This window comes from Pristiophorus japonicus, chromosome 2, assembly GCF_044704955.1.
Source record: "Pristiophorus japonicus isolate sPriJap1 chromosome 2, sPriJap1.hap1, whole genome shotgun sequence".
Taxonomy (NCBI): Eukaryota; Metazoa; Chordata; class Chondrichthyes; family Pristiophoridae; genus Pristiophorus; species Pristiophorus japonicus.
The window spans coordinates 369,012,539-369,025,752 of record NC_091978.1 but is presented as its reverse complement, the minus strand read 5'-3'; the positions used below and the strand labels follow the sequence as shown (position 1 = coordinate 369,025,752).

At 51.1% G+C, this 13,214-nt stretch overlaps 1 protein-coding gene across 2 annotated transcripts in view; it reads right to left on the bottom strand.

The window, feature by feature from the left end:
• Window positions 1-13,214, bottom strand: part of mttp (microsomal triglyceride transfer protein) — an 87,389-nt gene that overhangs the window by 54,682 nt on the left and 19,493 nt on the right. For both annotated transcript variants that reach the window (XM_070866180.1, XM_070866189.1), the window contains 2 exons: window positions 1,892-1,999; window positions 997-1,113 (listed from right to left, as the gene is read on the bottom strand). In XM_070866180.1, coding sequence (XP_070722281.1) covers window positions 997-1,113; window positions 1,892-1,999 — 225 coding nt within the window. The remainder of the gene's footprint in view (window positions 1-996; window positions 1,114-1,891; window positions 2,000-13,214) is intronic.

Below are 13,214 nucleotides of genomic sequence, written 5' to 3'. Positions count from 1 at the left end.
TGTAGTCTGTTCGCCAACAAGTTTTGTGAACCCAGATCTATTCCGGAGACTCTGTTTGCCCGGGGTAAATCGGGGAACCTATGGTCAGCCTAGTACAACCCAGTTGGGCCGAATGGCCTGCATCTGTGCTGTAAATTCTATGTAATTCTATGTAATTCTTCCCAGCTTTAATATGTATAGGTACACCTGTGTATTATGTTTAGATGTCTAGGGCTGGAAATTGCGTGCCGCCCCGTTTGTGACGATTAATTTTTCAGGGAGCGCAAAAGTATCGCCGGGCGAGAAATAATTTTAGCTCCTGGGAACTTCCACTCCAGCGCTCCAAGAGAGAAGTGGAATGCTAAATCAAGTGCTAACCACTTCCCTTCGAGTGCTAAAGGGAGCGAGAGGGGCAGGAGCGGCAGAGCCTGGAGCAATGTTCAGTGCAGCCCTGCCATCAGTACAGGCTCCTTCCCTCCCTTAAAGGGAAGGGCCAATGTTGGTTGAATCAATCCCCCATGCTCTCTCTGTGGGGCCAGGGCACCTGCGCTTCACGCACAGCAGCCCCAAGCACGCTCAGGGAGCGCGGGGCTGCGCAATCGCGGGGTCAAAACAAATCAGGAGACCACCAGAATGGGGCAAGAAATAAAGTTTGCCCTACCTGACCCCTTTAATTATCGCTCCCCCCCCGAGCGGCCGGCCGAGGTGACACCGCCTCCTGCAGCTGTCGTTGTTAACGCCTGGCGATGCTGCAGGGGGCGTAGGAGCGAATAGCGCATCCGGGGCGGTAACGGGACGCTGCGCACCGGATGGCATCACGGTCCACGGGGCGCAAAACCGCCAGGGAAGTTGGCGGGTGTGGGTGAACTCGCCGCGCCTGGTCGGTAACCCCTCAGCGCCCCGTTACTGCCCCCTGCAGGTGCAAACGGGAGGCGCAAACCAGACCAATTTCTCCCCCTCCGACCGTCTGTCGATCATAGCAGGGATGGCGGAGTTGGCTGCCCTGTCAACACTGACCTTACTGTGACTGGTGAATCCTTTCTGTGCCACTTTGCAGCTGTTCAGTAACTTCACTTTGGTCACTTGGTTTTGACGGGTCTGGTAATTCACCTTGCAGTTCCCAGAGACATCGACCTGGTGATCGTGAGGGAGAAAGACAGGGCTGTGAGATAAACTGGAAGAACGGATGGGGGGATTGGGAGGGGGGGGGGAAAGGAGTGGAGAGAGGTAGAACGAGAGCGAAAGAGTAAAAGTTTGAAAGGCGAAAGTAAAAAAAGAGGGGAACGAGAGAGAAAGAGACCAAGAATCGGAAGCGGATGAAAAGAGAACTTGTCTTTCACAGAGCCATCGCCAACCCTGGTTGGACCAATTCCTGGAGGTTTCATCACATGACCTCTTGCCTCAGAACCACCCCGCCCTCACACGCCCGTACACGTCGATCATCCCGGAGACCTGCAGCCAATCGGAAAACGAGCAGACTCTTTGTTACCCGATTGGATGCTTCTTGACTGTCGGTCAGGCAGCCTTTTACCCCACGTCTGAGGTTTGTATGAAGTATTCAAAGAATGTTTTTTTAAAGCATTTCCTCTATGATTTTTCTCCTGGGTTTTTGCTCACAGCAGTTTCCAGAGGATGAGTTTTTGATTCCTGGAGGATCCAGGACAATCCTGAATCTTATTGAAGGGACGGAGGGGCCGTATGGCCGACTCCTGCTCTTATTTCTTATGTTCTTGCCTTCTCAATGTAAATTTAAATTTGCCGTTTCTAATGAATCTGCAATGATACACTTATCAAATTGAAATGGTGCGATCCGAGCCGTGAGTTTGAACAGTGAATTTCAATTAACCATGAAATTGCGATCCACACCACAACCTTGCAAGATGTATAGAGCGATATGTAAAGACAAGCTTACCTCGTTCACGCTGGTGGATGTGATCTGCACTTGGAACATGCTGCTCAGGCCTCTCTTGATGTTCTGAATTACCACCGGCTCATTTGAAAATGAGTAATACGTCTTGACCTGGAGGATGAGAAAGTCAAGTTGCAGGTGACTCTGCTTAGTGCTGCAAATCATCTTCATCAAAAGCAGTCCCTCGTATCGAGGATGACTTGCATCCATGCCAAAAAGGGATGAGTTCACAGGTGTTTCAATGAAGGACCTAATATTCCAGGTCCTGAACTACATCCTGAAGGGTGGAAGATGCCTGTGCGTGGATTATTTTAACGTGTGGTGGCCGTTGCACACCCGCCTCCACACATAGAAACATAGAGTCATGTATCTTACATTATTATATCTAACTGTATCCCAACATGCTATACATGACTGTAATAAGATATGACCTGTAACCACCAGCATACCTTACCACCAGGGGTGCACTTGCAAGAGACAGGTATCTAAGGGCAGGTCTCAGGCAAGTGCAGCATTCCAGAGCTGTGAAATAAAGGTGCAGGTCCAGAGTGACCTTGACTTCACTACATGCCTCGTGTGAATCTGTACTGAGGGGACAGGACTTTACACATAGAAACATAGAAAATAGGTGCAGGAGTAGGCCATTCGGCCCTTCGAGCCTACACCACCATTCAATATGATCATGGCTGATCATGCAACTTCAGTACCCCATTCCTGCTTTCTCTCCATACCCCTTGATCCCTTTAGCCGTAAGGGCCACATCTAACTCCCTTTTGAATATATCTAACGAACTGGCCTCAACAACTTTCTGTGGTAGAGAATTCCACAGCTTCACCACTCTCTGAGTGAAGAAGTTTCTCCTCATCTCGGTCCTAAATGGCTTACCCCTTATCCTTAGACTGTGACCCCTGGTTCTGGACTTCCCCAACATCGGGAACATTCTTCCTGCATCTAACCTGTCCAATCCCGTCAGAATTTTATATGTTTTTATGAGATCCCCTCTCATTCTTCTAAATTCCAGTGAATATAAGTCTAGTCGATCCAGCCTTTCTTCATATGTCAGTCCTGCCATCCCGGGAATCAGTCTGGTGAACCTTTGCTGCACTCCCTCAATAGCAAGAAAGTCCTTCCTCAGATTAGGAGACCAAAACTGTACACAATATTCCAGGTGTGGTCTCAACAAGGCCCCGTACAACTGCAGTAAGACCTCCCTGCTCCTATACTCAAATCCTCTCACTATGAAGGCCAACATGCCATTTTCCTTCTTCACCGCCTGCTGTACCTGCATGCCAACAGCTAGGTCTTGGTCCAGTGGCAAGGATTAACCAAGACGACTGGAGACCAGCTCTGCTGCACGGACCTAGTGCGCACACATAGTGCTGCAAATAGGTTTCTGGAGCCAATCAACAAAAAAACTTGCATATATATAGCACCTTTAATGTAGTAAAAGCCCCCAAGGCGCTTCACAGGAGCATTATTAAGCAAGATTTGACACCGAGCCACATAAGGAGATGTTATAAAAGCAAAATACCGCAGATGATGGAATCTGAAATTAAAAACAGAAAATGCTTAAAATTTCAGCAACTGTGGAGAGAGACAGAGTTAATGTTTCGGGTCTGTGACCCTTCATCAGAACTGGAAAAGTTCAAGATGTAGACAAACGGAAATCCTGCCTGAGACATTAGGACAGGTTGGTCAAAGAGATAGGTTTTAAGGAATGTCTTGAAGAAGGAAAGAGAGGTAGAGAGGTGGAGGGGCTTAGGGAGCGAGTTCCAGAGCTTGGGGCCCAGGCAACAGAAGGCACGGCCACCGATGGTTGGGTGACTATAATCAGGGATGCTCAGGAGGGCAGAATTAGAGGAGTGCAGACATTTCGGGGGGTTGTGGGGCTGGAGGAGATTACAGAGATAGGCAGGGGTGAGGGCATGGAGGGATTTGAAAACAAGGATGAGAACTTTGAAATCGAGGCGTTCCTTAACCGGGATCTGATGTAGGTCAGTGAGCACAGGGGTGATGGGTGAGCGGGACTCGGTGCGAGTTAGGACACGGGGCAGCGAGCACAGGGGGTGATGGGTGAGCGGGACTCGCTGCAAGTTAGGGCACAGGGCAGCGAGCACAGGGGGTGATGGGTGAGCGGGACTCGGTGCGAGTTAGGACATGGGGCAGTGAGCACAGGGGGTGATGGGTGAGTGGGACACGGTGCGAGTTAGGACATGGGGCAGTGAGCACAGGGGGTGATGGGTGAGTGGGACACGGTGCGAGTTAGGACACGGGGCAGCGAGCACAGGGGGTGATGGGTGAGCGGGACTCAGTGCGAGTTAGGACATGGGGCAGCGAGCAAAGGAGGTGATGGGTGAGTGGGACACGGTGCGAGTTAGGACACGGGGCAGCGAGCACAGGGGGTGATGGGTGAGTGGGACACGGTGCGAGTTAGGACACGGGGCAGCGAGCACAGGGGGTGATGGGTGAGCGGGACTCGGTGCGAGTTAGGACATGGGGCAGCGAGCAAAGGAGGTGATGGGTGAGCGGGACTCGGTGCGAGTTAGGACACGGGGCAGCGAGCAAAGGAGGTGATGGGTGAGCGGGACACGGTGCGAGTTAGGACACGGGGCAGCGAGCACAGGGGGTGATGGGTGAGCAGGACTTGGTGGGAGTTAGGACACGGGCAGCCGAGTTTTAGATCACCTCAAGTTTACGCAGGGTAGAATGTGGGACGCCAGCCAGGAGTGCGTTGGAACAGTCACATCCAGAAGTAACAAAGGCATGGATGAGGGCTTACACAGGGTGGGAACCAGAGTGCACGGAGTCAGGGAGAGGGCGCCCTATCTGCATGGAACTAGCAGGTGCCCCATGGCACTGAGGGTGTAATGTTAGGGACCAACCAGCACATGCGGCTGGAAATCCAGGTGTTCTGGGGAGGTGGGGTGGGGGGGCTGTGGGAGGGATTGTTTTCTTCTCCCTTTCCCCTCCTCACATACCTGGAAAACAATCTGTTGGTCCCTTCAGCCTCTCTCAAAGGAAACCGCTGAAAACTGTAGTCAGAAAGCTAACCTTTTTATGTGGGGTCAAGCCAACTTCTCTGGCCTGAATACCCCTGGTGGGGGTCCCATTTGCCTCCTTCAGGAAGCCAGTACATCCCAACACACCAGGGATCTCATCCTCTACCTTTAGACTGGGCCAATTCATGTACAGGAAAACCCTTTTTACGCAGCGAGTGGTTGGGATCTGGAATGCGCTGCCTGAGAGGGTGGTGGAGGCAGACTCGATCTTATCTTTCAAAAGGGAGTTGGATAAGTATCCGAAGGAAAAAAAGTTTCTGGGCTACGGGGAAAGGGCGAGGGAGTGGGTCTGGCTGAAGTGCTCTTGCAGAGAGCCGGCATGGTCTCGACAGGCCGAATGGCCTCCTTCCATGCTGTAACCGTTCCATGATTCTATGGGTCCCAGTGAAGTGATAAAATTGGGAATTACCCAGGTAAGCACCTCCCCACCACCAACCCTAGGATAAAGCGCCAGAAAAGGCTGGGATCTGGGAGTAAGAATATAAGAAAGTAAAACATACAAAGGTAAGAAATAGAGCAGCTGTCGGCCATTCGGCCCCTCGAGCCTGCTCCGCCATTCAATGAGATCATAGCTGATCTACCTCAACTCCACCTTCCCGCATCATCATCATATGATCATCGTAGGCAGTCCCTCGTATCGAGGATGACTTGCTTCCACGCCAAAAAAGGGATGAGTTCACAGGTGTTTCAATGAAGGACCTAATATTCCAGATCCCGATCTACATCCTGAAGGGTGGAGGATACCTGTGCGTGGATTTTTTTAACGTGGGGTGACCGTTGCACACCAGCCACCACACGGGCTTGACAGAGCGAGGTCTTGGTCCAGTGGCAAGGGTTAACCAGGACGACTGGAGACCAGCTCTGCTGCACGGACCCAGTGCGCTCACATATCGCAGTGTGGGCTGGGCCCGTGCTGCCCCTGGGCCCTCGCCTCTTCTGACCCCCATAACGCACGTCGCTCCTGGGCCCCGTTAGTGTGGGCCACCTTCCTGAACTATCACTATGGGTAGACTTTCCTATCATTTTCTGCGGGTTCTCGGTGATTTTTCCGCCCGGCGAAAGTTTCCCCCTTAGTGTTTTAGTGGTATCGCCCGAATCTGAAAACGCCCACCGGGACCAAACCGCCGACGTGCACCGTCGAGAAAATCGCCAGGGCGTAAGTTTGGCCTCAACGGAAGTCTGTCCAGATCGCCAAGGGAACCGCCCTGTGCAAGCTGCTTAAACAGGGCGCTAGGTGAGCAATCTGCAAAGAAAGGTAAGTTAAAGGTTCTTTATTTACTTATTTTAATTTTAAAATGGCGATTAGGTGTAAGTGTGTCTTTTAACCTTTTTTTTTAATTCAAATTGTTTTTTAAGTTTTCCCCCCTCCCTAGGCCCAACCGCAGCCTCGGACTAAATTTTTTAAAAACCTCCCGTTTTACTTAGTTTCCCCTTAACTGCCGAGAAACCCTCCGAAAATAATGATGGAAGGCTCATTTTCTAGCTGGCCGATTAGTTTAATTTGTTTTAACATAAAAGTGGAAATTCTCACCAGCGTTACTCACCAAACATTAACGGTTTTTCTGAGCAGGCAATCGGGCTCATAGGAACATCTCGCCCTATATCCCTTGATTCCCTTAGTAACTAAAAATCTATCGATCTCAGTGATACGTGCTTACTACACAGTATAAATGCACACGAGGCCCATGCTTGAGAGAAGGTCAGTCTGTGACCTGTCCTTTATTCCTTAGCACTCAAGTGATGAAGGTGGGTGGAGCTTCCCCTTTTATACCTGAAGGTCCAGGTTAGGAGTGTCTCCCACCTAGTGGTCAGTGTTCTCACGGTGTACAACTTAGGTCAGTTTATACATGGGTTACAATGCTGGTTGAATACATGACATCACCTCCCCCCCCAAAGTCTTATTGGGATCACAGGTTGAGTCTCTCTGGTGGTTTACGCTCCCTTGTAGAGCGCCTGAGTTGGGGCTCCGGTTGTTGGGCGCTGGCCTGAGTGTCTGCTGTTTGCGGTGCCTCAGGCCTGTCCGGACTGCCCACAGTGACTGGGCTCTCCTCCCTTTGGTTCCAGTGTTCGGTCACCTGTGGTGGAGTGAACTCTATATCTTGTTCTTCCTCTGCTTCTTCTATGGGGTTGCTGAACCTCCTTTTTGTTTGATCCACATGTTTGCGGCAGATTTGTCCATTGGTAAGTTTAACTACCAGAATCCTATTTCCCTCTTTGGCAACCACAGTGCCTGCGAGCCATTTGGGCCCTGCAGCGTAGTTGAGGACAAAAACAGGATCATTTACATCAATACATCGCGCCCTCGCATTCCTGTCATGGTAGTCATATTGCGACTGGCGCCTGCTCTCGACAATTTCTTTCATGGTGGGGTGTATAAGGGATAATCGGGTTTTGAGCGTCCTTTTCAGTAGTAGCTCTGCAGGTGGAACCCCTGTGAGCGAGTGTGGTCGGGATCTATAGGCCAACAGGAGGCGTGATAAGCGGGTTTGTAGGGAACCCCCTTGGAATCTGAGCATCCCCTGTTTGATTATCTGCACTGCTCGTTCTGCCTGGCCGTTTTGAGGCCGGCTTGAACGGTGCCGTTCTAACATGGTTAATTCCATTGCCTGCCATGAAGTCCTGGAATTTAGTACTTGTGAAGCACGGGCCATTGTTGCTGACCAAAATGTCCGGTAGACCGTGGGCGGCAAACATTGCCCATAGACTTTCTACCGTGGCAGAGGATGTGCTTGAATTTAAAATGTCACACTCGATCCATTTGGAGTAGGCGTCTACTACAACCAAAAACATTTTCCCCATGAAAGGAACTGCGTAGTCCACATGGATGCGTGACCAAGGCTTGGCGGGCCATGGCCAGGGGCTAAGGGGGGCTTCCCTGGGCGCATGGCCCAGCTGGGCACACGTGTTGCACCTGCGAACACAAAGTTCCAGATCTGCGTCTATCCCTGGCCACCAAACATGTGACCTGGCAATTGCCTTCATCGTGACAATGCCCGGGTGCCCATTGTGGAGTTTTCTGATGAACACCTCTCTGCCCATCTGGGGCATGACTACGTGGTTTCCCCACAGTAGGCAATCGGCCTGAATCGAGAGTTCATCCTTGCGCCTGTGAAATGGTTTAAATTTCTCAGGACATGCCCTGTACGTGGCTGTCCAGTCCCCATTCAGGACACATTTCTTGACTAGAGACAATAGCGGGTCTCTATTTGTCCAGACTTTAATCTGACGGGCTGTCACGGGTGAGCCTTCGCTTCCGAAAGCTTCAACAGCCATGACCATCTCAGCAGCATGCTCGGTAGCCCCCTCAGTGGTGGCTAGTGGGAGCCTGCTGAATGCATCGGCGCAGTTTTCGGTGCCCGGTCTGTGCCGAATTGTGTAGTCATAGGCAGTGCCCACCTCTGTATGCGGGCCGATGCGTTTGCATTTATGGCCTTGTTGTCGGCCAAAAGGGACGTTAGGGGTTTGTGATCTGTCTCCAGCTCAAATTTCCTACCAAACAGGTACTGGTGCATTTTCTTTACCGCATATACACATGCGAGCGCCTCCTTTTCTGCCATCCCGTAGCCCCTTTCTGCCTGGGACAGACTCCTGGAGGCATAAGCTACCGGCTGTAACTGACCCTTGGCATTGACATGCTGCAACACACACCCGACACCATAGGACGACGCATCGCACGTTAACACAAGTTTCTTACATGGGTCATATAGCGTTAACAGATTGTTGGAACATAACAAATTGCGTGCTCTATTAAAAGCCCTTTCCTGGCTGTCTCCCCAGACCCATTCGCGACCTTTGCGTAGGAGCACGTGTAGCGGCTCTAGCAGTGTGCTCAATTTGGGAAGAAAGTTACCAAAATAGTTCAGGAGCCCCAGGAACGAACGCAGCTCCGTCGTGTTACGGGGTCTGGGTGCTCTCTGGATCGCTTCCATCTTGGATGCAGTAGGGCTGATCCTGTCTGCTGCTACCCTCCTCCCCAGGAATTCTACCTCTGGAGCTAGGAAGACGCACTTCGCCTTTTTCAGTCGCATACCTACCCGGTCCAGTCTGCGTAGCACCTCCTCCAGGTTGTGGAGGTGTTCTTCAGTATCGTAACCCGTAATGAGGATGTCGTCCTGAAAAACCACTGTCCCTGGAATCGACTTGAGGAGGCTTTCCATATTTCGTTGGAAGATCGCGGCGGCCGAGCGAATCCCGAACGGACATCTGTTGTACTCAAACAACCCCTTGTGTGTCATGATGGTGGTCAGCTTCTTCGACTCACTAGCCAGCTCCTGGGTCATGTAAGCTGAGGTCAGGTCCAATTTTGAAAAAAGTTTGCCACCGGATAGCGTCGCAAAGAGGTCCTCCGCTCTCGGTAGCGGGTCTTGGAGTGACACCCGATTGATGGTGGCCTTGTAATCGCCACATATCCTGACCGACCCATCCGCCTTGAGCACCGGCACGATCGGGCTCGCCCAGTCACTGAATTCAACTGACGAGATGATGCCTTCCCTCAACAGGCGGTCCAATTCGCCTTCTATCTTTTCCCGCATCACATATGGCACCGCTCTGGCCTTGTGGTGTACTGGCCTGGCGTCCGGGTTTATGTGAATCATTACCTTGGCCCCCATGAAAGTGCCAATGCCGGGTTGAAATAATGAGTCAAATTTGTCCAGGACCTGTGAGCATAATACTCGCTCCACAGAGGAAATTGCATTGACATCGCCCCATTTCCAGTTCATGACAGCAAGCCAACTCCTCCCCAGTAGTGCGGGACCGTCTCCTGCGACAATCCAGAGTGGCAACCTGTTCTCCGAATCTTTGTGGGTCACGACTATCGTGGCGCTGCCTAGCACCGGAATGATCTGCTTTGTGTAAGTCCGTAGCTGTGCGTCAATCGGCGATAATTTTGGCCTCCTGGCCTTGGATGCCCACAACTTTTCGAACTGTTTGATACCCATCAGGGACTGGCTGGCACCCGCGTCTAACTCCATTGATACTGGGATGCCATTGAGGAGCACTTTCATCATTATCGGTGGCATCCTGGTGTATGAACTGTATACGTGCTCCACATGAACTCGCTGAACTTCAGCTTCCAGCGATTTCCCCCAGTGTCCATTTCTGCAATTTCTGCAGGTATTTTGCTCATCTCTGCAAACTCCGGCTGAGTGTGTGCCTCCACGCCTCCAGCATGAGTTGCGGTTTGAAACAAAAGGTCCCTTGCCAGTCGATCGTCCCTGACTGCCCCTGTTATTGTCCTTGAGTGCACCATTAACAGGTGTTGATGGCCCCATTACTGGCCGCATTGTCCCTTGCAATGGCGTGAATCGCTGTTCAGCTTGCCATTGTCTCTGTCGAACTCCCCCTCTGGGTTCGACTACATGTTGGGGCATGCCTAACTGCCCTTGTCTGCCTGGAGAACTGTGTGCTGCTTTAACAATGTTGAATCTCTGTCCCAACCATTCCTTATTACAGTACCTCTCGTCTGTTCTGCTAGTGGCCATGCTCGCGTGGTTTAAAACCCAGTTTCTTGTCGCCATTGATACGTCCTTACTACACAGTATAAATGCACACGAGGCCCATGCTTGAGAGAAGGTCAGTCTGTGACCTGTCCTTTATTCCTTAGCACTCAAGTGATGAAGGTGGGTGGAGCTTCCCCTTTTATATCTGAAGGTCCAGGTTAGGAGTGTCTCCCACCTAGTGGTCAGTGTTCTCACGGTGTACAACTTAGGTCAGTTTATACATGGGTTACAATGCTGGTTGAATACATGACACTCAGCCTTGAATATATTCAAGCCTCCACAGCCCTTTGGAGAAGAGAATTCCAAAGATTCATCACCCTTTGAGTGAAGAAGTTTCTCCTCATCTCAGCCCTAAATGTCCAACCCCTTATCCTGAGACTGTGACCCCTGGTTCTAGACTCTCCAGCCCGGGGGAAACATCCTCCCTGCATCTATCCTGTAAGAATTTTATATGTTTCAGTGAGGTCACCTCATTGGTCCAAACTCTAGGGAATATAGACCTAGTCAGTTCAATGCCTCCTCATAGGAGACGCTTCCGATGATCGCCCACTGGAATGAAGGCGGGGATTTGTCGGAAGGCTACTCATGGCATCGAGATAGTATCCACCTGGAAGGGAAGAGGGGCCAAATCACCACACAAGGGTGCACTTTACTCTGGATGTAACAACCAGTGAGTGTAAAATCAGAGATAAATCTATCAGTTTTCTTTTATTAGGCTACTAAGCACCCTGACCGTTGAACTGCCAAGCTGGCCTATCTGCTATCAGGATGCTCTGGGATCCTTGACTTTGAATCTTGAGCAACGCTCAGGCTCAACGTTATTGCTATCATCATGCAATTAACATTTTGTCACGCAATAGACGTTACAACACTTCACGGAGTTAAAGTACAGCCTCCAGAAACAAAAGGTGGTGAGTTAGCATTCCTACAAAGAGTTTTGTTGAACTTTCACTCACAAAGCAAAGTTCATCTCTTCTTAGCTGCTCCCTCGTATTGAGGATGACTTGCTTCCACGCCAAATAAGGATGAGTTCACAAATGTTCTAATGAAGGACCTAATATTCCAGATCCCGAACTACATCCTGAAGGGTGGAAGATGCCTGTGCGTGGATTTTTTTTAACGTGGGGTGACCGTTGCACACCAGCCACCACACGGGCTTGACAGAGCGAGGTCTTGGTCCAGTGGCAAGGGTTAACCAGGACGACTGGAGACCAGCTCTGCTGCACGGACCTAGTGCGCACACATATCGCAGTGTGGGCTGGGCCCGTGCTGCCCCTGGGCCCTCGCCTCTCCTGGGCCCGATCACGTCGCTTTGCCTTCAACTCACTAGAGTGGGTACCAGGCAAAGTATTGACCAGTGAATTGCTTTAGAATGATACCACAAATACGAGGGTATACCTATCAGGAAAAGATGAACAGGCTGGGTCTCATTTCTCTCGAAGAAAGAAGGTTGAGACGTGACCTAATAGAGGTCTTTAAACTGATGAAAGGTTTTGATTAGTGTCAGAGAGGAGGCGCTGTGGAGTCGCTAACCACTTCCCACGCAAGCGCCGCGAACTTCAGTGTCGGTTTAGCGGCGGCGTTGAGAGTTTGCGCTGCGCTCGCTAGCCCCGCCCACTGGGTGCCGTCACTGAGTTTGCAACGTCCCCGTAGCCCCACGTTTGCTAAATTCACTCTTTCGCCTGTGGTAGCGCCCGGCACTGAGACCGGACGGGGAAAGCAGCCCGTTCAGCGACGATCCCAGGGCGATATTGTCCGGAGTGCACGGTAAGGGCTGAAATGGCACTTTTTCAACTCCTATGTATTTGTTGCAGTAGTGAGGAAGTGTGTCGGCATCCTAGTGCCAGAACATTGAGTGGACCTCCTGCGCTATCGCTCCATTAGTGCCTGAAGAGGAACACTTCCCTTAGTGCCCCAGTCTCCTCTTGGGTCGATACAACTGAATAGCGCATGGTAGACATCGCCCAGCACTAAAGGTAGCATCCCAGCACTATCACCGCCATAATAAGGGCAGTGCCGAATTTCAAGCCCACTAGTAAGGGAATGTGATATATACTTAAATAGAACAAAAACTGCAGAGCAGTTGGGAAAGAGCGGGGGGAGTGGGACTAATTGGATCGCTCTTTCAAAGAGCCAGCACAGGCACGATGGGCCGAATGGGCTCCTTTGGAGCTTTTGATTCGATGATTCTATGAACTAGGTTGGAGACTTTCCTCAGCCTAACGTTATGGTGCAAATGCAACAGATATTTTCAGGCCAATCATTGTCGCACGGCCTGATATTATCCTCTGAATTCTTAATGCATTTGTGTGAAGTTGTTCATCCACAATTTTAACAGACATGTTAACCTATTTCAACTAAGGGTGTTAACATCTGCCTGTTCGCATGCCTGACACAAGACTCCCAAAGCAAGCGCTCTACTCGGAACTCCTACATGGCAAGCAAGCCCCAGGTGGGCAGAGGAAACGTTTCAAGGACACCCTCAAAGCCTCCCTGATAAAGTGCAACGTCCCCACCGACACCTGGGGGTCCCTGGCCAAAGACCGCCCTAAGTGGAGGAAGAGCATCCGGGAGGGAGCTGAGCACCTCGAGTCTCGTCGCCGAGAGCATGCAGAAACCAAGCGCAGGCAGCGGAAGGAGCGTGCGGCAAACCAGACTCCCCACCCCTTCCCTCAACCACTGTCTGTCCCACCTGCGACAGAGACTGTAATTCCCGTATTGGACTGTTCAGTCACCTGAGAACTCACTTTTAGAGTGGAAGCAGGT